At 48.0% G+C, this 27,938-nt stretch overlaps 7 protein-coding genes across 7 annotated transcripts; 3 read left to right on the forward strand and 4 right to left on the reverse strand.

The window, feature by feature from the left end:
• Nucleotides 1-1,790: 1,790 nt before the first annotated feature.
• M431DRAFT_100631 (hypothetical protein) lies at nt 1,791-5,652 on the forward strand (the record flags this gene model as incomplete). Its single annotated transcript, XM_024911234.1, has 5 exons — nt 1,791-2,345; nt 2,396-2,993; nt 3,067-3,682; nt 3,744-5,055; nt 5,368-5,652. 5 exons carry the CDS (start codon nt 1,791-1,793, stop codon nt 5,650-5,652), a joined length of 3,366 nt encoding a protein of 1,121 aa, XP_024767823.1.
• A 429-nt stretch (nt 5,653-6,081) lies between these two features.
• On the forward strand, nt 6,082-9,489 carry M431DRAFT_11136 (hypothetical protein; the record flags this gene model as incomplete). Its single annotated transcript, XM_024911794.1, has 26 exons — nt 6,082-6,126; nt 6,240-6,387; nt 6,444-6,476; nt 6,530-6,569; nt 6,629-6,637; nt 6,691-6,703; nt 6,759-6,810; nt 6,869-6,952; nt 7,015-7,128; nt 7,296-7,324; nt 7,393-7,591; nt 7,644-7,676; nt 7,727-7,884; nt 7,951-8,043; nt 8,113-8,126; nt 8,177-8,220; nt 8,273-8,388; nt 8,450-8,464; nt 8,526-8,537; nt 8,616-8,716; nt 8,832-8,871; nt 8,928-9,002; nt 9,053-9,089; nt 9,160-9,205; nt 9,273-9,401; nt 9,453-9,489. The coding sequence occupies 26 exons, from the start codon at nt 6,082-6,084 to the stop codon at nt 9,487-9,489; spliced, it is 1,716 nt and encodes a 571-aa protein (XP_024767824.1).
• Nucleotides 9,490-10,249: 760 nt separating this feature from the next.
• Nucleotides 10,250-11,059, reverse strand: M431DRAFT_21512 (hypothetical protein). Its single transcript, XM_024913496.1, has 2 exons — nt 10,569-11,059; nt 10,250-10,492 (listed from the first exon to the last, which is right to left on the reverse strand). The coding sequence occupies exons 1-2, from the start codon at nt 10,761-10,763 to the stop codon at nt 10,466-10,468; spliced, it is 222 nt and encodes a 73-aa protein (XP_024767825.1). The 5' UTR covers nt 10,764-11,059; the 3' UTR covers nt 10,250-10,465.
• A 1,803-nt stretch (nt 11,060-12,862) lies between these two features.
• On the reverse strand, nt 12,863-14,644 carry M431DRAFT_11138 (hypothetical protein; the record flags this gene model as incomplete). The annotated part of the gene is made up of 8 exons (XM_024911795.1): nt 12,863-13,083; nt 13,151-13,441; nt 13,503-13,582; nt 13,637-13,732; nt 13,796-13,894; nt 13,951-14,222; nt 14,291-14,531; nt 14,589-14,644. 8 exons carry the CDS (start codon nt 14,642-14,644, stop codon nt 12,863-12,865), a joined length of 1,356 nt encoding a protein of 451 aa, XP_024767826.1.
• Nucleotides 14,645-16,289: 1,645 nt separating this feature from the next.
• M431DRAFT_513884 (hypothetical protein) lies at nt 16,290-17,118 on the forward strand (the record flags this gene model as incomplete). Its single annotated transcript, XM_024920118.1, has 1 exon — nt 16,290-17,118. A coding segment is annotated over exon 1 (287 nt), but the record flags the coding sequence as incomplete, so codon positions are not given.
• A 5,946-nt stretch (nt 17,119-23,064) lies between these two features.
• Nucleotides 23,065-23,655, reverse strand: M431DRAFT_35782 (hypothetical protein; the record flags this gene model as incomplete). Its single annotated transcript, XM_024914532.1, has 1 exon — nt 23,065-23,655. A coding segment is annotated over one exon (591 nt), but the record flags the coding sequence as incomplete, so codon positions are not given.
• Nucleotides 23,656-24,303: 648 nt separating this feature from the next.
• Nucleotides 24,304-27,182, reverse strand: M431DRAFT_547302 (hypothetical protein; the record flags this gene model as incomplete). Its single annotated transcript, XM_024921246.1, has 4 exons — nt 24,304-26,075; nt 26,140-26,412; nt 26,476-27,116; nt 27,166-27,182. 4 exons carry the CDS (start codon nt 27,180-27,182, stop codon nt 24,304-24,306), a joined length of 2,703 nt encoding a protein of 900 aa, XP_024767829.1.
• Between the last annotated feature and the right edge of the window lie 756 nt (nt 27,183-27,938).

Below are 27,938 nucleotides of genomic sequence, written 5' to 3' on the forward strand. Positions count from 1 at the left end.
TGTTACACCGCCTGAGCAAAAAATAGTAAAAAGAAATAGTAAAAAAGATCCAGGTCGAGGCTATCATCTCAGCAGCCTGCAACAGGGATTGGTAGTAGCTTCGTCCTTCCTCAGCGGCCAAGAACGCAGGAAAAAAGGTCGATTAGTACAGAATTCTCCCATGGAGTGCTTAAACAGGATTATCTGAAGTGCCCTACCGCTGAAGATAAGGGCTTCTGGTGTCTGTATTGTGCTCAAGCCTTGAATTCTTTTTATGCAAAACATGACAAGAATAAGAAATGACGGTTCGTTCAGCCGGTGTCCCTTCTACTGCTGCATCTCTAAAGTGCAATAGTAGCCACGTGGCCGCAGGCTTGAATCCGTATGTTTGCGTCTATGGAGACTGCAAGAAGTCCGATGAGATGTACGCCACGACGGACGAATGAAAGAGGCATATAAGCAACTGCCATAGGGTGCCTCGCTGGTTTTGTGTTGCCTGCTAGCTTGAATCAGATAATCCGGCTGAATTCGAGTTTAAGCTTGAAAAAAGAGTGGCATGATTACATAGTGACTGAACACAACGGGGAATATGACGAGATTGACTTGCCAGATATGGCTGATGCAAGCAGTAGTCCCCTCTGTCTCATGCCCACTTTGCGTCAGGGGCACGCCTCTCCTACAGCCAGAAACAGACAGTCATATTGCTAAACACTTGCATTCCTTTACGCTGCAGACTTTATCATGGGGAAATATTGGGCCTGATGACGATGCGCAGATATATGTGGATTCAGACATTAAGAAGACCGCGCCTTTAGATGGCAACGATGAGCTCGCAGACGAAAAGTCAATTGGGACGTGGGTTACCATATTCCTGATGTAATAAGTGCCATCCTTCCCTACTGCACAAACTTGGGTAAAAGGAAGGAAGTTGCTGGTTTACCAACGCTCAACTTGCGGCCGACTGGTTTGAGCGAAACGCTTCATAGCGTGTCACAACGTTTCATGTTTTACGACTCCAAATATTATTACTGAGATTGCAACTTGTCTTTTGCAGATAGAACTCACCTTACAAAGATTCACTGAAGATAACAATGGCTTCACAGATCCTTGAAAGCGTTGGGATGGATATTGTTGCTGGGCTGACATCTGTGGATAATTTAAGAGGGCTCGAGAAGAAAAGTTGTAATTGGGCCTCCTACGCTAAGAGCGGGAGCATGAGCGCCAAGCATAGAGTATTAAATAGGAAATAGACTACATATCTTATAACTCTCATTTAAATTACACGCATAATACGTATATATATAGCATAGCTTAAGATAAGTAATTGTATGATAGTATATAGCAGTAATATATTTAACTGAACTGTCGGTAACGGGGATCTGATGTGAGAGATGATGTCAATAGGTGACAGCCGCTGTGTCTCAAGCATTAGTCGATGCATGAAGGTATCAGGCTCATCACGGCCGCAGTGTCCATTTACGTGTATAGATGTTGTTGCTACCTCAAGCATGTCACGATCGATGTTTGTATTTATGAAGTCGCAACTAGCATCGAACATCCATTTTGCCATATTTGCATGTGTGCAGGCACCATACCCCTGCACTCTTTGCCACACGGCCGTACGAGGCTGCAGGTATTTGCATACATGTATGTACATGTAATTGGCTGTTGAGCTTTCAGGCCTTGTTTCTGCCCAATTCGCTTAGTTGGGTACCTATTTTTTTTTTGTTACGTCTCCATCAGCTATTTTGCATTTTCGCGCTTTCTCAGTATCTACTTAGACACTTGATAAGACGTCTAACTATCTCACGATGGGCGACGGGAAGCAACCAAAATCTTCGAGGCTGCGTTCACTTTTCCGGCGAAAAAAAGAACCAAGTTCTCAAGAAAACATTCACCAGTCAAGTAACGCAACACTAAACATAGAAGAGCCACCTATCAAAGGTGCAGAGACAATTGAACAATCCGATCTGACGGATTCGTCTCAACCGCCCAACCTAAGGCCGACGAGCAGCGTAGGAGATAGGCCCGCCAAATCTTCAGACACAGCAGCCTCAGAGTCCGACCTATGGTCTCGAGCTTATCAAGAACTGGACGAAAACTCCCGAAATTGGATCCTAGGCACTTCCGAACTCAAACCGGGAAGTGGGAAACAGTGGACCGAGGACCTTATAACGCTTGTTCGAGAAAGAGAAGAGGAGTATAAGGGCAGTACTCCGAAGCTCAAGATAGGTAACCGTGAGATTATTTGGAGAGATTATGCCAACAAGACAGTAACGTGGTTGGTGACAATCGGCGATATTGCCGTCAACTTCGCTCCCGCGCCGTCTCCCATTATCTGGTCTGCCCTCAAAGTATTCATGAAGGTAAGCTCATGCGCAATTTCAAATTTTTTTATTTCTAACGGTGAACAAAGACAAATGTAGCTCAATGTGAAGACCTCGTAGCCATCTTCGGATGTGCTGAAAAGGTGCTCAGCGTCATGAGACGGGGTGCAGTGTATGAGATAGTGTATCTTCAAGATGCGCACCCTAGCGACGCAACAGGAGACCTGAAAGATGTTCTTTTAAATCTTTATAAGGCATTGCTTCAGCTTCTAAGCCATGCACTTGAGCGATTGAAAGAGGGACAAAGACGGCAATTTCTCCACGCCCTCATGTCCCCCGGAAAGGGTGCAGAGTTGGTGTCAGCCCTATCTAACCACGAACACAAGTTATCAATGACAGTCCAAGCTTGTGGTGCCGTCAAATTACAAGAGCATCACGATCTTTTGCAAAGTCTTAGCGCACCACTAAGACGCGTTGATGAGAATGTGAAAACCTTGGTCGAGCATCTCCAAGAGAAAAGCCTAGACGGGGCTTTGGACTACATAAGTGCCATCCCCATCGGGGATCACCATTTTGAGAAGAGAGAGACTAGAGCGCCCGAGACATGCGAGTGGCTGTTGAAACACCGGAGGTTTCTTAAATGGGAAGAGTCAAGCTGTTCTTCGACTCTATGGCTTCAAGGAAGTAGTAAGTGAGCCCGTGAGATCTAATCAGATTAACGCCATGAATATGATTATGATTAGCTGACTGGTTATTATAGTTGGCGCAGGGAAATCCTATCTTACTTCTAAAGTTATTGACCGCTATGTCTTTGACAAAGAAGCGCAAGGTAAAAACGACGAAGGGTTTGCCTATTTTTACTGCAGCCGCTCAGATACAGCTCGCCGAGATCCAAAATCCGTTTACCAAAGCTATATTCACCAACTTGCCCAACTAAATCATTACCCAACTGGAATGCACAAGAGCATCTTCGATCTATACCGCAAGGCCAAAAAGGAGCAGAGACAACTTAGCATCCCCGAATGCAAAGCAGCGCTGTCCGAACTTCTCAAGTCCTATCCAAGGACTACCTTGGTACTCGATGCTCTTGACGAATGCGAAGTAGAAGCTAGGAAAGATATTATTCTTGTTCTGCGCAGCCTTGCTACGGATGCTGAGCGCCCAGTCAAGGTTTACATCGCTAGTCGCAGAGAACCTGACATTGAAAGAAGTCTGGGCTCTGAAAGTTTAATCGAGATTGGCACCTCCGATAATAAGGGCGATATCGAAAAGTACATTGAACAAGAGATGACACGATTTGGTGAAGAATGGGAATCGGTTTCACAAGGCGTCAGAGAAGAGGTCAAGCGCACGATTACCGACCAAAGTGATGGGATGTGAGTATTAAGCCGCTGCTTCCATTTATTTGAGCAATCCTCTGCTAATATCCATCTTCAGGTTCAGATGGGCATATCTCCAGTGGGAGCAGCTCAAAAGATTTAAAACCGACCAAAGTATACTTGAGAGACTGGGGAAGCTCCCCGGGAGTCTTGAGCACGCTTATGATGAGATTTATTCCCAGAATGAAGGATATGAGTTGGTCATTTTGCAGCGAGCGACTAAATGGGTCTTATGCGCTGCAGAGCCACTTTCCAACGATGTGCTTCTGTGGGCGATTCGACTGGAAACTCAGACAGACGACAAGGCTGAAGCAGCCCTTAGACTATCAAGTCCTATCACACAATCTACACTGGAGTCAATCTGCCGCAATTTGGTTGTCAGAGATTCTAAGCTGGGTGTGTGGAAATTCCCCCATGCGTCAGCCGCAGAATATTTTGAGGGCAAACACAAGGACTGGACGACCAGGGCACACGAAGATGTGGCAATCTTGCTGATTTCTTATTTGATCGACTGCTACTCGGAATGGAGAATACCACTTTGGAACGAGAGTAGGAATCTACCATTAGGTGCAGTAGACCTTGATGACTATCTCAACTTTGAACATCCACTTCAAGATTATGCAAGGAGGTTTTGGGTGTGGCATGCGCGCAGTGCTGCAGACCACCACCGAGTATCACCGGTTTTGAAACGATTTCTAGGAGCGGCGGGACCGCAGAAATCTTCAAGCCAACAGTATCAAGCATGGTGCCAACACGTTAACGTTAATATAAGAATTGGACCTGGAAATTTGTATTCCTATGATCTATTTCCAGCAGAAATATCCATTTTTGGGATTTGTGCCTTGGGCCTTCACACTTTGCTTGAAGGCTGGTGGGATAAAGATATCGACGTGTTGATGGTTAATAGCAGAGGAATGGATTTGCTCTCAATTGCTGCCAAATATGGCCACCGCAGTCTCTGCTCGGATCTTGTCAACCACGGAAGCGATATCAACAGAACCTTGGAAAGCTACCTAGGGAGTGCGCTAGCTGAGGCCCTTGATAGCAAACAGGTTGAAACAGCGACATTCTTGCTAGCTAAAGGCTGCAACCCTGACAACTACCCAAAGGGTCAAAGTTATCTTTGTTTTGCTGCTGAGCATGTAGAGCAGCTGGTCGAAATACTTCTCAAAGCAGGAGCGGATCCAAATATCCAGTGCCGGCTTTGCATGTTTGGTTGCGCCTTAGAGGCAGCTGCCTATCGGGGAACGGTCGACTCGGTGAAGGCGCTCATAAAATGCGGGGCAGATGTTAATCTCGCAACTGCAACTAGAGGGGTAGCTTTCGGAAGTCCTCTAGCAGCAGCCGCGTATGGAAGATCGCTGGAGTGCGTCAAGCTTCTCCTAGAGCACGATGCCAGCGTGAATGCTCAACTCGAGCATGGAGAGTACGGCAGTGCATTGGCAGCAGCAGCGTTTAGAGGATCGCCGGAGTGCGTCAAGCTTCTCCTAGAGCATGGTGCAAATGTGAATGCACAGCTAAACCACGGATATTACGGCAGTGCATTGGTAGCAGCAGCGTTTAGAGAATCGCTGGAGTGCGTCAAGCTTCTCATAGAGCACGGTGCCGATATAGATGCACAGCTAAGCCACGGATATTACGGCAGTGCCTTGGCAACGGCAGCGAATAAAGGATCGCTGGAGTGCGTCAAGCTTCTCATAGAGCATGGTGCAAATGTGAATGCACAAGTGAATGACGGAAATTACGGCAGTGCATTGGGTGCTGCTCTTTGTGGGTGGCAAGAGGACATTGAGATTGTCATGTACTTGGTTGAAGAAGCAGGGGCAGACGTCAGCATTCTATCCTCATGCCCAAGGTTACCGATCGGAATTCTTCCGAGGACATACACACTTCCCAAAGCAAGATATCTTGTGAAGGGAGGCTACATTCAGGCCAATGTTTTTGCTGACCTCGGGCTACAAGTATAGCGAAACTACTGTTACATATGACATCAATACTTCAACTGTCTATATGCAGCCTTGAAATCAACCATTATAGTCCTGAAGCGCGATGCATGCGTGTGCAATCTAAAGTCTGCAAAAGATATGTTGTCAAGTTACATGTACACACTTACATTGAATTCGCCTGTGGGATCGACTTGTCAACTTGAAATCCACGGTTCCATGTCGAGAGAGCTTGTACATACTACACGTGACACGCAACGGCATCATGGTTAATTAAGGTACAGGTACCTACCTAGCAGGCGAATTGAGTGGGTCTTTGAGCGATAAGATAAGATAAGATAAACCCGTTCAATCTGGAGGGGCACCCATGAAAATTGGCGGGCATTCAATTTTTTTTCCAGTCATCAATCAATCAATCTAGATCCCATCCTTGGATAAAAGCATTCAGACAAGATGGCCACCGATACCGATGCCGAGGCGCCTCACAACAATTTCGACGTGTGTAAATTCCCAGATTTCAGTCTTTTTGGCCTACCCCGGTAGCACCAACAACCCGCATCCCCGTATTCCTACGAGCTACACACGTGCAGGACTGATTCGATTCGTTACAGACCATTTTGGTGTTGGATTTTGGCAGCCAAACCTCGCACCTCATCCTCCGACGCCTGCGAGCTCTCAGTGTGTACGCTGAGATGCTGCCCTGCACCGCCAAGCTCGCCGATCTAACCTGGAAGCCCAAGGGCATCGTCTTGTCTGGAGGTAGGAACCTTTATGGGTCTCGCTCCGTCTTTGATTCTAACCAACTCGATGGATAGGTCCCTCCTCCGTTTACGATGAAGGCTCGCCTCGTAAGATCCATATCCTCCATATCCGGCCTACGAGTCTTACTGATTCATAAAAGACGTTGACCCTGCTGTCTTTGAGCTCGGTGTTCCTATTTTGTGAGTGCCTTGGAACCCCTTGGTTGGATAAAAGCGCTCTTACTGACTCATATTTATAGAGGCATCTGGTATGACTCCATTTAAACTCCATTATGGCGCGGTGCTAATGCCGTGAGTCTAGCTATGGTTGCCAGGTAAGTTCTGCCATTTTTCATGTCATGTCATTCTATTGCGACTAACTGCGCGCAGGAAATTGCCTGGCAGAGCAACTCTGAGAACGTTGCTCGTGGAACAGCTCGAGGTTTGGATTTATCCACGAAGCTCCCGATCTCACATCTTCTAACAACTCGGCTACACAGAATACGGTCATGCCGACGTCACCATTCACAAAGTCGACAGCCATGCTGACCGTCTCTTCGCTGGTTTGGGTGAGACCATGCATGGTGAGTTTGCTCCCACTCGATATAGAACAACCCTGCCTTCTACAAACCTAACTCTCTGACAGCCTACATGAGCCACTTTGACAAGCTCGTCCGCCTGCCTGAGGGCTTTGTGGTCGTGGCTAAGACGGCCAACTCTGAGTTTGCTGGTATTGCCCACCAGACCAAGCCCATCTTCGGTGAGTTCTCCTCCCTATGTCCATCCTTCATGTCACTTATCCGTCCGTTATTTCTTATGTACCTCCTCCTTTCGCCTCCTCCATCTTCTTTCTCTTTTGCTTTGCATACCTACCGCAGTCCAACATCATCAACTCTGTACCTACCGACTGACTTGAAATGCCAACAGGTGTACAATTTCACCCTGAGCTTGAACACGTATGTGCATTAGTCCCATCCTGTCTTTTTCACTCCTTATCACTTAACTAACTTAATACATCTAACAGACTCCCCGTGGAAGTGAGCTCTTGCGCAACTTCAGTGTCGACATTTGCGGAGCGCAACCCAACTGGAAAATGAGCGACTTCATCGAGCAGGAAATCACTCGAATTCGAAAGCTTGTTGGCGATAAAGCCCAAGTCATCGGTGCCGTTTCTGGTGGCGTGGACAGCACAGTGGCAGCCAAGCTTATGACAGAAGCAATCGGTAAGACCCTTACGGCTGTCAAGGATGTGTATTGAGACTAACACAAATTCAGGTGACCGCTTTCATGCCGTGCACATCGATAACGGTATGGCCTGAACCTCTCATATGAGCCCAACCGACACTAACATGTGGCAGGATTGATGCGTCTGGACGAGTCCAAGGAAGTAAAGGAGACGCTGAAAGAGCATCTCGGGATTAATCTCACAGTGATTGATGGCACCGAGCTTTTCCTCGGCCGCCTCAAGGGCGTCACAGAGCCAGAGAAAAAGCGCAAGATTATTGGAGAAACCTTTGTATGTTCTCGACCTCGAAGTCTTGCCACGAAGTTCAGAATTCCAGTAGCGCTAACTAAACCATAGATCGACTTGTTCGAAAAAGAAGCCATCAGGATCGAGAAGGAAGCCGAGAATACCCCCAACGCCGGAAAGGTTTCTTGGTTTCTCCAGGGAACGGTATGCTCCCCTGGCTCATGACCCGTTGATATGATGCGTAGATTAATGATAAAACTAACCATGATACAGCTGTACCCGGACGTGTAAGTAGAGTGGCTTATGTACCAGGAGAAGGGTAACTAATTGTATGCAGCATTGAATCTCTTTCCTTCAAGGGCCCTTCAGCAACGATAAAAAGTTTGTAGTTCTACTAGACACCAAGGCCTGCAATTGCTGACTCTTATCGCAGCCCATCACAACGTTGGGGGTCTACCCAAGGCAAGTATCTCTTTCTCCCACTACTTTCCTTCGGACGGTGTCAAACGGCAGCTGGTGGCCGATCGGTCTACGAGCCGTTTTGACACCGTCTACACCACAGCCCTCATTCCTCATTCCATTTGCTAAATTTTCACTAACCAAGTTATAGCGCATGATGGATGGTGTAAGCCAAGCACCCGTTATTCTTATTCGTTCCGCATCTTGACTGACTCTGGCGATTACAGCAAGGCTTAAGGGTAAGTTGATACTTCCCCATTTCAAGCGGACTCTCCACCTATCTTTGAATGGGAAAACATTGACTAACAGTACCCTAGCTTCTTGAGCCACTTCGCGAGCTATTCAAGGACGAAGTCAGAAACCTTGGTCGACGCCTAAAAATTCACGAAGATCTGGTTAACAGGTTTCCCTTCCCGGGGTAAGTTCATTCTCTATAAACTTGGTTGTTGCCAAAAGTACCCTGCAGCAGGGCACACTTGCAGCAGCAAGTCAAGCTATGAGAACAAGCTGATTTGATTTTACGAATTACGCAGGCCCGGCATTGGCGTACGCATTCTCGGAGAGTGCACACCTGTAAGCTAGCAGAGAACACGAAGGCATAAATGAGCTATGAGCTAACAATCATAAAGGAACGGATTGAAATCGCAAGGCAAGCCGATCATATCTTCATCTCCATGATCAAGGAAGCAAAAATCTACAATAAGGTAAGTTGACATATTATCAATGGTTCGAGCAACAGCTGACTCTTCAATAGATTTCCCAAGCCTACGCTGGGTTAGATACAAGCAAGGGTATATACTTCAGAGATGCGCCAGTTGAGAAATCATTTTGTCTCGTTGCTAACTGGCTGTTTTCTTATAGCTGTTGGTGTGATGGGTGACACTCGTGTCTATGGATATATCATCATGTAAGCTACCATACACCAAAAACTCCCACCCCCTATTTAACTAGGTCATTACTAACTTCATTGATAGCCTTCGCGCGGTTACAACCAGTGACTTTATGAGTGCCGAGCCTTACGAGTTTCCCTTCTCCTTACTCAAGGCCATGGCCCGCAGAATTGTCAATGAGGTAGATGGAGTTTCTCGTGTCACCTATGACCTGTATGTTCCTTTTTCCCTCTCGATTCAAGAGTGCTAGCTAATATCTGATAGATCTTCAAAACCCCCTGGAACTATTGAATTAGAGTAAGAAGGCTACGTTGATAAGTGAGGAGAATGTACTTGAGATTTGCTATATAGATGGCACCTTCTGCTACCACGCCATACACTGAGCTCTCGGCTGTGAGCCTTCTTGGTCGCTTGGGTATCAGAAGATATTCTAAGGCGGGGTTTCGCTAAACAGCTAAGCTACATCTCTAAATATCAGCGGTTGTGCGGATGGCAAGGCTCTCAAAATAAAACACAAATCAAGAAAGAGTCTTGATGCAAGCTGTATGTATTTATGAAGGCTTTGTAACAGAGTTACGGAGTAGTTGTACCAGTACAATACCCGGCAGTGCACGATACGCCTCTACTTGTGGCATCGCAGAAGTATCAATACCGCTACGCATGCTGTTGCTGTACTGTGATTAAAAGGCGTCAACATATTACACCCACGCCAAGCTACAATCACGTTATAGACTCTCTATAGTTGAATAGAACTTGGGACATGGCGCTTCACGAAACGGCATGTCCAATTTTGTGACACATGGATCTCTTGCCTCTACTTATTAACAAGTTACAGAAATATCACTTCCATACACTGTCCGGAATCTCATTCAGATATATCGGGAAAAGACAACGAATCTCGTTTTCGATAGCCTCATTAGCATAAAGATGCAGAGATTTCCTGTAAGTAGATACATGTGCTGGACCATTAGACCTGGTCCACTAAAAGAGCAACAAATAGACCAACAAAGGAAGTTTCGGAGTGGAAGAAGCATTTTGGCAAAGAAAAAGCAATGATGTAACTCTCTTCGTATCTATATCTATTTGCTTTACTCTATAAGATCCCAAGTAGAACAAAGATATGTACTCCATTGCCCTGGGAGATGTGACTCTACCACTTTGAACTATCTGTAGGCGATTCCATCAACACCTAAGTGGTACAGACGCGAATTGTTGAGACATGGAAACGGACGTCGGCATGACAGTTTAAGTATCAGCCCTCCTCTGAAGCATCACGCTTACTCGTCGTCGCTGTCGGCCTTGCACTGCTCAGAGCTTTAGTCTTACTGAAGAGACACGCAAGTGGGTTAATGGAATTGGGAGGAAAGGTTTGTAACTTACCCACAAGTAGGCGGCGTTGCAGCTGCTCACGCAGTAGATGTAGCCAAGCCCGGTAGGTCTGCACTTGACCACGCAGGTGTCTCGCGTATCAGAGCATGCAGTTCGGGGTTCGATAGCTCGGGCCTCGACAGCAGCCGGGACCTGAGGAAGGGCCGAAGCCAGGGGAATGATAGCGAGGAGAGCAGAGAATCTCATCTTGAAGGATTGATGTTGTTGTTTATTTGTTTATTTGTTTGTTGTACTTGTTGAGGGTGGATGGGAGTGAGTATGATGAGGGGAGAGGAGGAAGAGGCCATACATTTATAGACGAAACGAGGATGAATGGATTTAAAAATAGCATGCGCTTTGTAGTATGTGCTTCATAGCACGTGCTTTGAGTGAGCTATTAAGAATACAGAGAAGATGGGGTTTATCTTTGTTTAAATGGGGAGGCATTGCGGTGGGATTGTATGGTGGTTTGAGCGTTTGGGGGTCAGGACCGTAAGTTGAACCGGTGAGTATTCGTGACGGCCTACAATAATATAGTACAATAAGAACAGCTGATTTCAAAGATACGAGTTTACAGATAAGGCTAGTTTTGGCCCTTTTGTTTGAGATGAAGTTTTAGGCACCGTAGTCTGCTCTGCTAACGCTCTCTGCCGCTATTGACGTCTGGTATTCTTCCATCATCTACATACAGGAGAAGGCTAAATGGGTGTCGCGGTATCGGTAGATAAGATAAATAGAGAGACCCACCTTTGGTCTGAAAGTAGGTTAGCGTTAAAACTGCTTGTACCTCCAAGTCTTTCCCAAACACCGCAGACCAGACGAAATTCGTTAATAGCTTATCCCCGCAACGACATATGGAATTCCTTACAAAAATTACTATAAAGGCTTCGCTCCCGCCATACTGAATTCCTTTCCGAGCACCATAGTCAACACTTGTCCTGAACCATCGTCTCTTGACTCCAGAGCATCCCACCTTAATAATGACGGTTCAGTAGTGTCTACACTATGTTCAGAAGATTCAATTCACCATGAGGTGAAGTTTTATCTTCGTTGTGTTCAATTGGATGCAGGTAAGGAATCAAATGGTGAGGGCAGCAGCCTACTGCCTGCATATTGGTACAGTGAGAATTGCACACAGCAAGGCTTTTTTTTTTTTTTTTTTTTTTTTNCATCCAGGAGCTTTCCCAGTGATCGCCGCCACTAAGCATTGTGCCGGGCACCCCTTCAACAATCCACGACACGTAACGGTCTGTGCCGCGGAAGCTGGGAGGGCTTCCTGTGCGTCCAAGATTACCTCCTCTGCCAACGAAGTTTGGTGTGGGAGAACAGGATCATCACGCCCTTTGCTCCAAGGCGCCCTTTCGCCGCTAGCTTGATTGCCACTTGATCATCGGCATGCGGCATGGCTCTCAACCTGGAGGTTTTCCGTCGGCTCTGTGCCGTCGCGTTTCGCGTTGTAGTCCACGACTTGGGTTACGAGACCCAAAAACTTCACATTCAAAGATACGCTTCTGTCACCTCCGTGATTGATGTCAAGAGGATCGCATCTGTGATCGGCGGGAATGCAACTCGTGGGCGGAAGGAAAGGCCTTCATTTCTTTACCAACTGGAAAGCCGCTCTGCCTCGGCGACAGAGCTTGATTGACTGCCAGGCACACCGGTTATCCTTAATCCTTGGCTCAAAGGCTGTTGTTGCCACAGCCGGACGTCCAACACGGCACGATTGTACCTTTGGCACGGGCTAACCAGCCACATTGTGGCTGGACACTGGCTGTTGTCACTAACTAAAGGTACTTGAATTGCTCTAGCAAATAGGTGGGAAGAGTAAGTTTACAATGCTTTTACAGGGGAGAGTGCGCCACCTAATTTACCCAAGCCCCAACCCCTTTATCGAGGCAGGCTAGCATTGATCGTCCCCCGGGGCAAGGCAAGCGGTGGACAGTAAAAGAGGGACTCAGAAATAAATCAACGCACACAACTGAAAATACAAACATCTTTTTTTATTTAATAGCAAGGTAAAATTAGTGTGCGTAGTGGTCACACTGTGTGCCGATCGTTTGAATTTTCCCTGTTTTATTGTCCACCGCTTGCAAGGCTAGGCTTGACACCTGGAATTCTCAGGCTAGGCGGAGGCAGATAGGGGCGGGCTAAGGCAAAGGCGGGGCGTTTCAATACACTGTGACAACTTTCCACAACGGTTCATCCGGCATACGTAGCTACGGTTCCTGAGGACAACTGAGGCAGCACTAAAAGCAGAAACCTGCGATTAACATCTCTGGCCGGATTTAAAGGAAAACGCAAGGCCTCTACACGGTTGCCATTTCCCGCAGAAGTGGTAAGGACGGCATGAAGAAGTATTCGCCTCCTTTGGATTGCACGAAAGAGTCGAAGTTGATCGACTTCCTCGCGCCTTTGCCGTCGACAATGCTCATATTATTCATGCGACTGGAACCCATGATGGGGTCGATTCCGGGAGTGACGTCTACACTGGTAGCTCTCGGTGGGAAGCGTTTGTTATTGATCCAATCTAGAAATGAACGGAGTGAGTTAGACGGTCGACAATTCCAGTCTGGGTAATGGCCGGGAAAGCATACTCTTAGTTATGAACTGGAACCCCTTTGCGAGGCTGCTCTGGTAGCAGACGAACAGGAGGCCACGGTCTTCGGGCATCTTCTCCTCGCCGCTGACAAATTCTTTCCCATACGGAATGCCGCGACGCATGATGTCGTAGCCGGTGCGGTCGCCGAGGTCCCCACGAGGCTTCGTCTTCCGGATATGGGCCGCAAAAGGGCAGTTTTTGTCTTCGAGGTCCTCCGTGTAATCAAAGTCGTTTTTCTCGGCCTCCTTAGGATTGTCGACGTTGGGAAACACCTGCACCGGGGCACCTGCAAGCAACTCTCAGATTCTGTCTATATTGGAGACGACAAAGTGGCTCCCCAGACTCACCACTCTCCCAGCGCCCGACCAGGCGGGCACGTAGCTGTGCTGGGGTGTAATTCAAACCGGGAGCTTCGGTCTCCACGAAGCTGCAGGAGCCAGTCAGCCAGAAAGAAAACGACACACCACGTGCCGCAACGCACCTGCGGAATTCCGGAACAAATTGTTTCAACATTCTGAAAGCCATGTAACTGCCATCCGTGGCCCAAGAGGGCTCATCCTTTCCGGTGATGATAGTTCTAGGGCCGTCTGGTTAGAATGTTTGCGGCGGCCTTCCAACGGGGGCTTGCCGGGTAACTTACCCTGGATCCGTGAGTATATGTCGTTTATTGGGAAGCTTGGCTTGTGCATCGTCGAGACCCTTAAGTAGAGGCTGAGAGATACCGTCTTTGAACCCAAAGCTGGGGACAGAGTTAGATGGCCTGACAGGGAAGTTCAACGAGCGGTCCACACTCACTGTTCATGGCCGGGCCGCGATTTCAGATCCTCCCCCCGAAGAACCTCGGCCACCTTCACGCCGCAGGATGACCCCAGGTTTTCTTCTTCAAGGTGCTTCAGTCGGGCTTCCACCTTGTCCTTGGTGCCGCAGATCAGCAGTACGCCATCCACTCCGTTTTTGAACGTCTCCAGCCAATTATCCTCCTGATCTTGCCCCACACCCTCCCCTTGTGTCATGCTTTTGAATTGACCATGATTGAACGCTTCGTCCTTCAGCCCTTCTTTCCCCAGCTATACGACGGATTAGATTTAGCACGTATCTTTCGCATCGCGATGGAAAAGTACACTCGGAGGCTTACTTTTTCCATACCCACCTTGCTAAACGCGATGTTGACGCCGGCCATTGGCACTACCTGCGGGCGGGTGGCTATATCCGCCGCCTGTGCACTCTTGGAAACAAGTATCTCGTCTCGCATGGCTTGGGCGCCGCTCGCAGATGTGATGACCGTATCGGCCAATATCTTCAGCTGTGGTCTGAATTTTGGGACTTCGTCGATATTGAAGAAGTAAAAGATCTGGTAAAATTTCAACAAGCCGGGCCTGCGCGCGGATCAGTTTCCATGGAGAATCAACAACTGACGGGTTCGATAACCGTACCAGATATCGGCCTGGAGATTGTCCAGGTTTGGCTTCGTTTCGTTGTTGTCTGACATTTCCCGTACTAATAGGGCCTGGACAGGTGAGCAATAGTAGCTGTTCGTGCAGAGGTTGAAACAAACTAAATATGTTTCGTTGAACTGCATTCTCAGCATTCACACGGGTTGTTATATAATATTTATGCGCTAGATTTCCGCTTGTTCGAGCATTTTCCCTCAGTCAAACACAAGTATACGCGTCATATAGACCGTTGGTCAGGAATGCAGCTGTCCATGGTGGGTGGTTCGGATTCGAACCTCCTACTCTGGATTGGGAAAAGAGTGAGGCTCCCTTGTGCCAAAATTGGATGCGACTGGGTTGTGGATCGAGATCTTCGAGCCAAAGTGGGTTCTGCGGAAGTCTAGAACTAAGATTTCACTAGGCGGCTGAGCCGGCACACATCGCGGTTCTTTGTCGATTGAGTTTCAAGATGGCAGGGGTGCACCACTTTTCTAGCTCCTCGCCTCGGGGTGGCACTCGAGCCAGTGTAGGGTTTTTTGGCACACGTAATCAGCGGCCACGCTTCCGAGACTGATACATTGACTGAAGGTTAAGAGGCTCGGCATATTCGTCCAAGCCAAAAACCTAGAGCATTACTATTCGCACAGATACAAATGACTTCACAGCGAGCCGTTCTCTCATTTTAAGCTTATGTTCTAATCCAAGTTTCCGCGAACTCGAACTAAATTCGCTCTTACGTGCTTCTCCATGTGTGTCACTCAGTTACTGTAACATCATCCCCACGAAATGTTGTCTTCTGTTGAACTCCATGGGACGTTGTAAATAGCTGTGTTCTTAATAGAGTTGTCGAGAGCATGAACTGTTCCATTTCTCCGTGCATACTGTAATGTGCGGGTGTTTCACCCTGCAGAATATTTGAGCCTTTTCTTTAGGCCATGACTAAGTATGATGTTCCTATTTTGATCGGAAACTTTATATCTAATATGTTCTAAGGAAAAAGACGAACTCACTCACGGAATATTAAAGTTTCTCATTCCTAATTCTGGGCAAAACAGAGAGAAAGCAAGGAGATAGTCGAATTTGATGATTGGCCTTTGTCGCATTGCGTTCGCTCCGCAGCGGATTTTGTTGAATGTGGCAGGATACTGTTGACAAGGTTACTCCACGGGTTCATCTCTGCCAGAAAGGGCAGCGGGCATAGAGAGACTAATCGCGATGTGGCTATTAGAGTAAACTTTAAGATGGCAAACGACCGCCCTAGATGTTGGCGGCTCATAAGGTTAGTTTTGATGTAAACTCCATTTTTGGTTCCGGTATGAAGCGACAGTAAATTCTACCACCACCTATGCTAACCACTGTCAACCTCCCTACACCAAACAAATGTGAGTGTGACAGCATGGCAAATTTTTCAAAAGCAGTCTCAGCCGCCTAGAATCAAAGAGAGACTGTCAGCCAGGGAACTCCCATATCGTTTAGCCAACCAGCAGTTCCCAAACCAGACCTGATAGGCAGGGCCCGGAAGGGCCGGAAGGGGAGAATCGGACTGAGAAAATGCAACATGGATCAAATATTGGCTGTTTGCGGACAAAACAACTCATCGGCCAGAGCGAACACGTCACTGTGTTATGTTGGACAGCTACAAAGGGCATTGCAGATTACGATGAAGCGTGCGCTAGGAACTATAAGAACCCTTCTGCATATACGGAAAGTAATATCATATTTATTTGTGTTTCCTAACAGGAATTGGACACTCTCACCAAAGCCACTTTTCGCTTGCCAAATATCATGTCTCTTATCAAAGATGATTTCTTGCCTTCCGAGGCACATAACAGTCTTCCGTATATAATTGACAATGAGAATGTCCCACATGACAATAATCAAGATATTACGGATCTGGTATCTCTGTTCCGCAAACATCAATTGCCACAGGGCTTCTGCGTTAAGCTCGTACACAAACATTTCGATACTGAAGGCGACGAGGTTATGGTATCCAGAGACATTACAGTTCCAACTCAAGGTGTTGTCTCGATTACGGGCCCAATGACACCTAAAAAAAAGCCTTCCTCTTCGCGGTCTTAATTACTTTGTCGATGGAGACGGAAGACTCCAACCATACGAATACACGATAGGCCCAGGTTCTGACTTGCATCAATATGATGACTTCTTCAAAGAACTCTCCTCCTTGGTCGTGGAGCGGGGTTTACAGAAAAAGCTGGGGCTGACGATTGACGACGGAGAGGTGCATTCGCGAAAATGGACGGAATTTGAAGTCCCTGAGAAGCGTGGCACAATTATGATCCCTCAAGATGTTGGTGGTATTGAAGGGCTTGGGCTTGGAACGCCTCTAATTACTGAGTGGAGTCCTATTAGCGACAACCCGCTTTGCGTCTACTGCTGGGGTTATGGTGTTTCACGAGAGACGAATGACTGGTTTTTGTCAGGAAAAAAAATGATTGTTGGATCTCCACTTCAGCTCATCGTCAGTACGTCAATCAGTAAACTTTAGAGCAAAATCTAGCTTCCACTTTCCTACCAAATTTTGACATCTTGTTTTCATAACCACTGTTGTTGACAAAAGCTCTTCTGCTTTTGTTTGTCGCCGATATAACGTGCATTTCCCAAACGCCACCTTCATCGAATCATCCCCGATGTCAAGGTTTGGCACGCATGATCCCGTAGAGGTAAGAGACTATAGCCTGGCGCCTCAATATCTCCATGAAGAATTACATTGCGGGGAATGTTGCCAATACAGTGCAATGCGTCGTGGCTCATACATCAGTCGTATGGCTCAATCCGTCAACCACTGCATGAACAGGGGGTATTGGCTGGTCGGGCGAGCCCCTTGGACTCAACGTTAAACGGCTTCCCCACCTCGCCGATGTTAAAAGGCCACTATTTCCTTTTGACAGCATCGGATAGTTCTACTACGCACCTCTTGATAAGCTCTGCCAAAGTCACCCTTATTCTCAGCCTTACACCTTGCTTAAACTCCGCGATTATGACCTACTAAGCCACCTGTCTATTGAAGGACGAACCTAGTTGCTATGGAATACCGCTTTACGACGAACCCTTTTCGGCATGGCTTTCCGTAAACGTTACTGTATATACTCTTAGTGTAAACTTTGTTATATACTGAAGGTCTGACTACGTAGCCTGCGTTACTGTGGACAAGGATTAGCTATGCTGGGGCCCTTTATAAAGGAAGCTTTGAGCGAAGGCTGCATTCTCAATAAGCCATCCCCCACTCTGAAATATTAAGAAATGCGGATGCACATACTCCAAAAGCTTGTTGGCCGTTTGCGGAAGCTGGTCACCCTCGCCGCGATATAACTAATTTGTCATTATGAATCACTACAGTACTGTACTGTACTTCCAAAGCCACGCAGAATAACTGTCCGTCTCGTCTGTTTTTGGTTGTGCGCCATCATCAAGTCCACCATCCTTCGACCGCTTCATGGTCTAGGCTTCTGGATTATGTCATCGTGAAGCCATTACATGCAGATGAGGGTCAACTGGACAGTATGGTATTACCCGTTGGTCCCACTTTCAGTCACCAACTTAGAGTCTACGCCTCTAAGTTAGGTCCAAAATTGCTGAAACGCTCCAAAAAGCAGTACACACAGCTAAATGTATTTTTTTTTTACTGCTTCAACTCTACAGTGAAGGGCATAAGTTGACTGAATGAGAGTCCACCGCTTCCAGATACGCCCGGTCTAACTTCATACTATATATAGGTACAGAGAGGTTCAATAATATCTTACAGGAAGGCGTCGTCTAGTCAAGATAGGCTGGTGGATATGGCGGGTTGGTTAGCTGTTGAGCCTGACGGCGCTGTTGGTCAACGAGGCGCATCTTCATACCTGCCATATAGTTAGCCGTAAAAGCATGACATGAAAAAACACAGACATAGGAACCTTCCGTGGGCGTGTGGTTATAAAGGCTCTGACGGTCGAAAGGCGCCTCAAGGAGTAGGCCTTGCAGCGAGGTGACCTGGGAGACAGCAACATAGCTAATACCGGCCTGAAAGTCGCGCGTGGAGAGGTCAGTAACTATTCGATCCTTCGTCAGGCTCTGGCATTTGTGAACAGTGATAGCAAACGCCACAATTAGGGGAAACTGCGTGCGAGCGCAGGTCTCGTTGCCCACTAGGAAGTCACGGGTGACTGGGAGTATTGGGCAGATTTTCCTGCCTTCAGTAGTTGATAGATACGAAGGTCCGTCGTAGCTGTCAAAATCTACCATAATGACGGCTGGGGGGTCTTTATATGGGTCGGCACCTGCGTTCCAAGCGATATCGTACACAGTGCCCTGGGCTCCGTTCACTAGGCCGGCTGGTTGCCATAGATTAATCGTGAGTATTACCCTTGCGCCTTTAGCAACGGGGAATTTGTTGGATAAGTTTCCAGCGTTGTCGCTTGGCGCTTGCGCTGCACCTTTCCCTTGATCCTTTGCCTCCACTTGTATTGCTGGCGCGTTGAGGCGAACCATATGTTCGTAATTATATTCGTTGACCCGGGCCTTTGTAGAGTACACCCGCAATGCAGCGCTAAAGCTGTCAACCTCGCTCTGTGTTAGCTTGGCCTGTGCCCGACTGCTAAGAAGGTTCCAAGACGGAATAGATAACTTAACTTCACGCAATTCCTGCAACGCCTGACGGAACCGGGCTTGCTCATCACCAGCCTGGCGTTGTACCGTAGTCAGGAAGATGGTGCGGTCAAACAACTGGTAGGCGGCCTGTCCTTTCCTTTCCAACGAAGACAGGCTGGTGCTAGTCGAATACAGCGGCTTTGGCCGGACTGTGGTAACTGGAAGAAATCACCCACGAGCAAGCATACCTGGGCGTTTGAGTTAACTCAAATGCCAACTCATGAGTTAACTCGTGACTCAAACTCAAAAAACTCACGTGAGTTGAGTCTGAGTTACGACCAGAAACTCATGAGTTAACTCAAACTCATACCCACACTTCCTGGCATGTCATTGGTTCAATTTAACGTTCCAATCTCTCCAACCCCTGCGATGACGTGAGGCTTCCAAACTGTCTAAGATTGCAATGGCACACCGGACTTTCCATACCCAGAGACTAACGCTCATCTACACTATCAACACTTTTCAACGGGCTGAAGCATCCATCACAAGGAGTAGGCGACTTTTCTTTCCACAACTTCATCCATATTTATAGACAAAAGCACCTCGAAGGGAAGCGCACGCGTCACGTGACCAATTTTGTGAGTTACGACTTGTCCGTAACTCATATGAGTGAGTTAAGAGGGCCGAAACTCATGAGTTAACTCAAATGCCCAGGTATGCGAGCAAGACGCTCAGGCCACCAAAAAACTCGGAGCTACGCCGCGGAAATGCCTGCCGGAGGCGGGAATCGATCCTCGCTAGCTGCTCAAGCCCCAGCATGCTCTTTTCATCGATAACGAGGTATTTGATGTGCCGTAGGCGGGACTGAAGGGCAGCTGCGTCCGCTGGTGAGAGATCGTTAAAGGCACCACCTACTGGGAGGCGTAGTAGCGAATGAATGGTGCTGCCTTGTATCTGATTGCTCGCAACGCCGGTTGGCGCTACGCGGCAAATAGGGCTAGGTGTTGGTAGGGCAGCCGTCTGCAGATGGGACGACAGCACTTTGATGAGGAAGGACTTGCCTGTGCCGCCACCACCGTCAACGTGGAAAAGTATTTGAGCTGGAGTTTTAGCCTGAAAGTGGCCCATGAAAGTGTCGTACGCGAGCCGTTGTTGCGGGTTGAGCTGATCACGCCATCGAGGGCCAAGAACCTCCATATCGTTTCGTATGGAGTGGCTAGCGATAAGGTCTTTCCAGTAGCTGGCTCGCAATTCTGGATAAGTGCCTACATGCCGTGTCCAGTCATAATTCACATCGATATCGCGACGGCTAAGCAGGTCAAGACCTTCCTGGGTAAGGGGATTGTCAGGCAAAAGCGCGGCGAGGCGCATCCAGTCTTCGTCATCATATTCTTCCTCCAGGGGCAAAGCCTCGTATTGGTCCTCTTGAGGCTGCAAGCTAGCCTCCCTTGGTTGGCCGTAATGGTCATCATTATGACTGTGGTGCTGCCAACAGTAGGAGAAGGCCTCCGCGTGAGAACTAAAAGTTTGGCCATCATATGTCAGGAGCTCGTCAAGGTGGCGATGAGGCATTGCTTCCACTTGGAGGAGTCCCTGGAACGGAAGTTCCAGTATTTGAGGAAGGAAACGTAAACCAGGTCTTCTAGGGATTCTGGGCGCTGCTTGTATTTTTCATAGACGTTGGGGGCCTCGTCAACCTCCCCACCGTCAATTTGTAGGGAGCGGGAATGCCTAGCAGGGTTACGGCAGTCGACATATAGACAGGTTCGTGAGCCCTCCTGTAACGGCAACCCGAGGAGCAAGTGGCTCACCTCCTGCTTCGAGTAGTCCCGCTCAGCAACTAGCTGATTCAGGAGCTTTGACGTGAAGGATATCAAGGGGTTCTGGTCCTTGACCCGTGGCATCAGGGCCTTCCCAATTTGGGCAAAAGTCTCGCTCTTCTTTTCCGACTTGGAACAGTATTTGGCCGCGTAATCGACTACTTGTTGTAGGCTCGTGCATGGCGAGATGTCTGTATTGGCCAGCCATGCAACGGTCAGCAAGCGGTTGTAGTGGTTGATTTGGCTATCGTTCCGCTCGCCCCTGAAGCACCAGTGCTTTGAATGAGGAAGCTTGTCAAGGGAGGCTAGTAGGCGCTGACCGTGAGGAAAGCCAAAGCGACACTCCACCTGCTTGGTACGCCTATTGAGTTGCATACAGTAGTTGTTACAGCGGTGACGTTGTACACGGTTGACTACCATTGATAGTAGCTGAACCGTGAGGGGCTGTTGCAGAAGATTCATGGTCAGCGGATTTCCTTCTCCAGGGGCCTGCACTCGCTGAGGCTCTGGGTTAACAGCAGACACGTGATATCCCCAGATGCGGGCAAATTGCTCGCGGGACTGATCGTTGTCAGGATCAAGATCTGGATGGCAATTTAACCAATAGAGGCCGTGGTGGTGACTGGACCCCCGGCCCTGCCACTCGTAGCGACCCCAAAAGTCTATTAGGTTAAACTTCTGCTTCACAACAATGGTTCTAAATAGCGTATGACGCTTATGGAAGTGGTAAGCAGCAATATGGGCGTTGTCTTGCAGCAGTTGCCGTGACAGGGCTAGCCGGGCCGCCTCAGGAGCCGCTTGCCACTCCTGGAATCGAGGTATATGACGGTACAGGGACTCCCAGTGGTAATCAGCTGCACTTGCAGTAACGAAAAGGCCAGGCCTGCCCAGGTTATAGGCATACGCTTCCAATTCCTTTCTTTGCTTATACCAATACGGCCGGGTGCCTCTGATTACAGCGGCTTGGCGTGTGATTGACTGGATCAGGGCTTGAGCCTCTGGCTCGTCAGGCTTAGCCATGGCCTCCTCTAGGTCAGCGCGTGTAAGGGCCTGGCATCGGCCTTCGTGCTGCTTGACGAAGTAGTTGCTTCGCTTCCGGACGTGCGCACGCAACAGCGTGTTGAGGGCGACGAAAGGCCACGTCTTATGGCGGGCAAAACGTCCATCTTGCCATCTCATCGCATGGGCAAGATAGTCCTGGTACGTGATGCTCCGCAGGCGAGGCTCCGTAAAGTCTGCCTTGCCCTCAGGATACAGGGTGGGAAACGCGAGCGATAGCAGCGGCTGGGAATGGTTGAATTCGTTGATAGGGGTCCTGCGAATGGAAGGCAATGACATCGGGTGCTGAGCCTGCGCGCTACGCGGCATATCCTCAAGAACAGTCATACTCTCATAATCAGGCGTGCCGTTGAAAATTCGGGATTGCAGGGCATTTAGCTCGGTGTCGGCAACCTGCAAATTCGGGATTGCCGATGCGTCGGCATCGCCTGGATCTCCTCCGTCGTCGGCGGTTTCCTCAACAGGGCCTTGAGGGGCCTCGCTGTCAGGTATGTCAGCCACTTGGCTAGCAATGGAATCAATAATGCTGCCGTCAACAGGAAGTCTTTGCAAGAGATCCTCGCGCACAACAATTTCACGATAGCCCTGGTGGTGCGCTGTAAGTACTGTAGCCAAATCAACAGGCATGAGCGGCGCACCCGGAAATCGCGAGCAAACTGCGGCTGGAGGAGAGGGTCGCCGTCCACAGGAGGCCGTAGGAGTATGATATCTAGGTTTTCAGGTAAGACTGGGAGCTCTTCAAACAGTTTGCCAACATTGCGAAGGTGGACAACATGACCGCGGTATTTATATTGGGCGCCACGTACCTGTAAGACCTTCACATGTACGTGTACTCTGGCAATAAGCATCTCCTCTACTATCGTCAGATTAGGTAGATTGCTGGGGACTTCCCTAAAGTCAAGGTGATTGGCAGCACTGAAGAAGCAGGGCTCGTCCGAGGCTCTCTTCCTGTCTCGACTAATGCAGCGGCTGCAGATGTTCAAGCTATTTCTCTTCATATCGAACCAACGCTCTTGGCAACGGGGGCAGCTTTGCATCTTGTCATCATTCAAGGCAGTATAGAACTGCTGCCCAAGGCCTTGATCTTCCTTACTGAGGGCAGGCAGGTTGAGGTCCCCGGTAAAAGGCGGATCGACTATCTGATCAAACTGTCGCTCTTGAGGCTGTGAACTTTGACGGGCATAGCGGCCACGACGACGAGCCTGTGGCGGTATAGGTGTACTTAGCACAACAACAGGAGTCGTAGACTGAGTGCTTCGAGGAATCGGCGTGCCCAGAACTACTGTTGGCAGGCCGGGCTCAAGAGCAAAGGAGGAGGGGTCATCGACCACAGTTGGGGTAAATGGCCCCAGCCGAGGTATAGGAAGTTCTGGAAATGCGGGCACCAGATCACGGAGCAGAACAGGCGTGGTGGCAGCAAGCGATATGCTCTTTACAGACGAAGACGCTGGCGCGGTCCGCCTTGGAGGCGTCAGGTCGGCCAGCGAATCGGTCCTCTTCGTGGCCTTGCGTGGCGATAGCCTCAAAGCGATATTCCGCAGGCCGGCAACGGCTGCTCGAGATTCGGCTACCCGTTCCTTTTGGCGTGCCCTGCAGCTAGTACTAGGCAACAGCGTCTGTTGCGTCCTCTGGTAACGACTTGGAGGTACAAAGGGGTTTGGGCGCTAAACTACTTTCAGACTCAATGTGGGTATCCTTATTTATCTTATGTACCGATACCGCGACACCCATTACGCCTTCTACTGTATTCTTGTAGTATCGATATGTTTCTTCTAGTCCCGCGATATTTATCTAGCAGTATCACATTTTTTTCTTCTAGAATCGCTACATTTATCCCCTCAATCGTCTTATCTCTCGTAACACGTGCTGACAATGGAGCCATTAAACATTGGGGCAATTGGGGCGCGTTTTGAGGCTCGAGCCACCATGGCGCTCATGCTCACGACTCCTCCCCCATTGTCCTCCGCAATATTTCTATTGGGGTGAATATGGTCCTTGCGCTGCCTCGCAGCTTTTTTTGCCACCTTGTTTTCCGGTCATGGCATGTATAAACGAGAGCCAATCGTCCATCCCCGTGATTTTCCGGTGATGGGGAACTCGTCATTTTTCGCAACTGGTGCACTGGCATTGCAGTTGAGAAGTTGTCTTGTGCAACGTAGCCTGCTCTGTTGAATCTCTCTGCTACGATCAATACAAGTATATTCCTCTAGTATCACTATCTTCTTCTAGTATTGCTACATTTCTCGCTATCAGTTCCTCGATTTCCTTGCCTCTCGTGAGCCTGGCTTCAATTCAGCCATCAATGCTAAGCGCGTTTCGAGACTCAACCCTTTACAGCGATCATTTAAACTTCTGATATTATCCTCCGCAATAGAATCGATGTCTTCTATTGGAATAAATCGCCCTCCTCGCGCGGGGCAGTCTTTGTTTTTGCAGTTTAACCTCCGCTCAAGGTAAAAGTGAGAGCCTATTGTCCATCTCGGTTTGTCGTCGATGTGCTCGTCTATTCCACATAATATACATCGGCATATCACTTTGGTAGGCAACTTGTACTCTTCGGCGCCTTCCTGAAAGATATAATCTTCATATGGACTGGTTTTAGACTGTGCGGCCGGAGCCGGGCTTTGCTTTGTCGGCATCGATCTAGAAGAAGGGATGCTTCCATCTACAGGGATGGCGGTGCGAGTTTTCTTTTTGCAACTCTCGGAAGGGCATCGTATTGTGGTACACGAAAGGGTGCCAGGTCGATAGACTAGCCACAGCGGATTATTTTCAATGGCCAAGAGTTGATTGCATTGATTGCATTTGAGCTCAATGGTGGGCTTGCCAAACGTGCTGTATAAATATTCTGGGCCTCGACCCGGAGAGGCCTCCAAGAATTGTTTCTGGAATCTCAGTACCTTTATCAGGATCCATTTTACCGGCTCAGAGACAGATTTGGGGATTGGTTGTTCAAGAAATTCCTCCAATGCGCTTATCATTTCTGAAAGGTTGGATAAGGGGACATCTGGGAACAAAGCGTGCTTCTGTCCCCTAATCCATTCCAGGACAGGCTCAGGTAAATCTGTGAGCTCGTTCCAGGTATTCGAGGAGTCCGATTTGCGCAAAGCTTCCAAAGCTGGCGGTATCAAGCCCATCAACTTGCTGTTACTGTGCGGCTGGGCATCAAAGTAAGCACCCCAAGCACCCCATTCCGCCGGTTTGTCCAGTTGTCCAGCCTCGTCTTCATCAATTTGAAGAACTGTCGGTATTCGGTCTTCCTTTCCCAAGATCTTTCCAAATAGCCGAATCTCTTTTAGTTGTAGATGAGACGGAACACAACTCATCCAAAGCTTATCTGAAAAATACCTGGCTACCCAGGGGACAGCACTACAAACCATCAGGGCGGCAGCCTCCATGACTTTGTCTTGTCTCAATGCAGTAGCGTTGCCTCGAGATTGGTAGAACATGTGCTGAGGATGGCTTGCAACTAGCATGATACGCCGAAAGCGGTATCGAGGGTCTGCATTACCATAACTGGACTCGAGGGCGAGCAAGAGGACTACGCCTTCAAACTCTCCCCACAAAGGCAGGATCTCAAAACCTTGAGTCTGTAGCACTCTTTGCTGCAGCTTTTTTCCGTAAAGGATCTCCACTTTGGCAGTCATTGATTGAGCAATGTCCCTTGTAAAATCTTCATGGCTGCTAAGCAGCCTTGGCGGATATTGTTGAATGCCCTCCGACTGGGCATCTCGTCGATGAATGTGATCAAATACCAACGTATCCGGAGTATACACATTCCCCATGACCATGGCTAAACACCCATTAGAAGGATCTGCCGTTTCTGCATTGTCACGACAATCTGTCGTGAAAGAGGGTTGATGCAACCGATGAGCCAGTGGAGATGCCAATGAGCCTGATGGCTTTACTAGGAGCTCTGGTGACGGCGGTTTTGGGAATACAGACTGAAATATATCTGACTCCCGAGCTTGGAATTCCAGGAATGACTTGTCTAAATCTCTGATCGGAAGGTCTCGCAAGTCTGAAATACTCATACAGTCAGAATATTACTCCTCGAAGTAAGACGTGGCTGAGTGCAACATCACCTTCCATATTCCGAGCGTTTAGCTTTGCAAGATGCGGTTCCCATTTCTCTGCTCGATTCTTGAGCTCTTGAGGGGGGCGTGGAAGCACCAGATTTCCAAGAACAAGATAAGAGTCTGCATTGTCTGTCCCGCTGGCTTGTTCTTCCGCTTGCCCAGAAGCGTGCTCCTCAAGAACCGTAGAACTCGGGCTGGGACGATGACTTGCGCCAGACACAGGCCCTGTTCCTGTCCTGGAAGAGTTCATGTTTAATGCGGCAAGTTCTTTTTTGCCATCTAGAGTGCCAAATAGGTCAGCTTGGGATAACTGAAGAAGTCGGAAACGAAAACACAGCTTACCATCTGCATTAGTACACGCTTCTCCTTCATATATACAGTTACCGCACCGTCCATGCTGCATCCCTTGAATATGGATGCAGCCTACAAACGGACCAATTCCTTGCTCGCAATGACCACATGGGTTATGAGCGATATCGCCTCGCTGCTGGATAGCCGCAGCGATCTTGCTTCTGAGCTCATGGATCTTCACACTCGTTGGATAGTCATCTGACCTAAACGACAAGTTGCGTTGATACTCATGTTGGCGTATATCTTTGACTAGATTGCTATCGCTCTGCTGGATGATCTTTCTAATAAATTGCGGATGTTTCTCTGGGTCATCAGGAAGGTCCTTCCAGTATGCTCGCCCCATGATGGAAGAATTCAATGAGAGATGTATCGCAGGTAAAATTATCGCAGTCTGCCTTGTCCAAACGTGACAGAAAGTAAACAAGATTTCCGGAAGTTGAGCACAAGTAAATCGGGAAAGAAAAGGTGTATTGGGCACTTTCAAATATGTAGGGCTGTTGTAATGGTCTTTGTGGATCCATGGAGCTGAAATATCCGTTTGTTTGTTTTTTGTCTTCTTGGTACTGGCTCCAGTGCCGGCCAGGGTCACCAGCAGAAGACCATTCACTGTAGCACTGACCAAACCCCCTCCTCTATGGCCACTTACAGCTAGCTTGTTACTTGGAAGCTGAATGTACATACCTTAGTCTTTTTTGCATAGTTGAGACGATGGTTTTAAGTTTCTTTCAATTTAACCGCTATTATTGGAAAGTTATCCTAGGATACTCACAGTATAATAGAGGAATCTAGAGAATTTAAGTCAAAGAGACTATTGCAACTTGCTTTATTCTGACAAGAACTACCTAGGTGATCTATTTCTATAGACTAGAAGAAAGCTATCTAAGGTAGGGAAAAGGCAGGAGGAAGAAAAAAAAAGACATTGTTTTCTCATAATAAACGGTAAACGGGCCAGTCGCGGCTTGCAACATAAGGAGGATTACGTGGATCCACATGTGATTCTCAACTTGTTCAAACAGCATCAAGTCTAAGCAAAATCTTCGACAACTAAATATAAGTTATAAGTTAATTCACTGGTAAATAGCTCGAGTTAAGTCCCTGTTGCTACCTAGTGTGCAAAAGAGAGATATTACGCTTATATATATTCCCTCTTCCTTTTCCATTTTTCTCCCTTTGCTTCTTTTTCTTTCTCTTATTATCTTTTTGAGAGGGTCCAAATTATCGGTGAGGATATGGGCATTTGCAGTTCTGTTAGTATCCGGTCTGACATTAAAAATCGGTGACCGATACCTATATCTTACAGCAAGCGGCCGCTTAGGCATCAGCATGCTGACTTGTATTGTGTAAATACCAATTCCTGAAGTATCTTGTGTATATAAATACGAAGATGGAAATTAAATTAATAATATTCTTTTGTTTTAACCAGCTATATGTATTTATCTTCGTTGAGCATTACT

This window comes from Trichoderma harzianum (genome assembly GCF_003025095.1).
Source record: "Trichoderma harzianum CBS 226.95 unplaced genomic scaffold M431scaffold_28, whole genome shotgun sequence".
Lineage (NCBI taxonomy): Eukaryota > Fungi > Ascomycota > Sordariomycetes > Hypocreales > Hypocreaceae > Trichoderma > Trichoderma harzianum.

What these genes read in the sequence shown, in the direction of transcription:
- M431DRAFT_21512 (XM_024913496.1), bottom strand. Translation starts at nt 10,763, where the DNA reads ATGAGATTCTCTGCTCTCCTCGCTATCATTCCCCTGGCTTCGGCCCTT. An exon ending in GCAACGCCGCCTACTTGTGG is followed by an intron (nt 10,493 to 10,568) that starts GTAAGTTACAAA and finishes AGCTCTGAGCAG; the next exon opens with TGCAAGGCCGACAGCGACGA.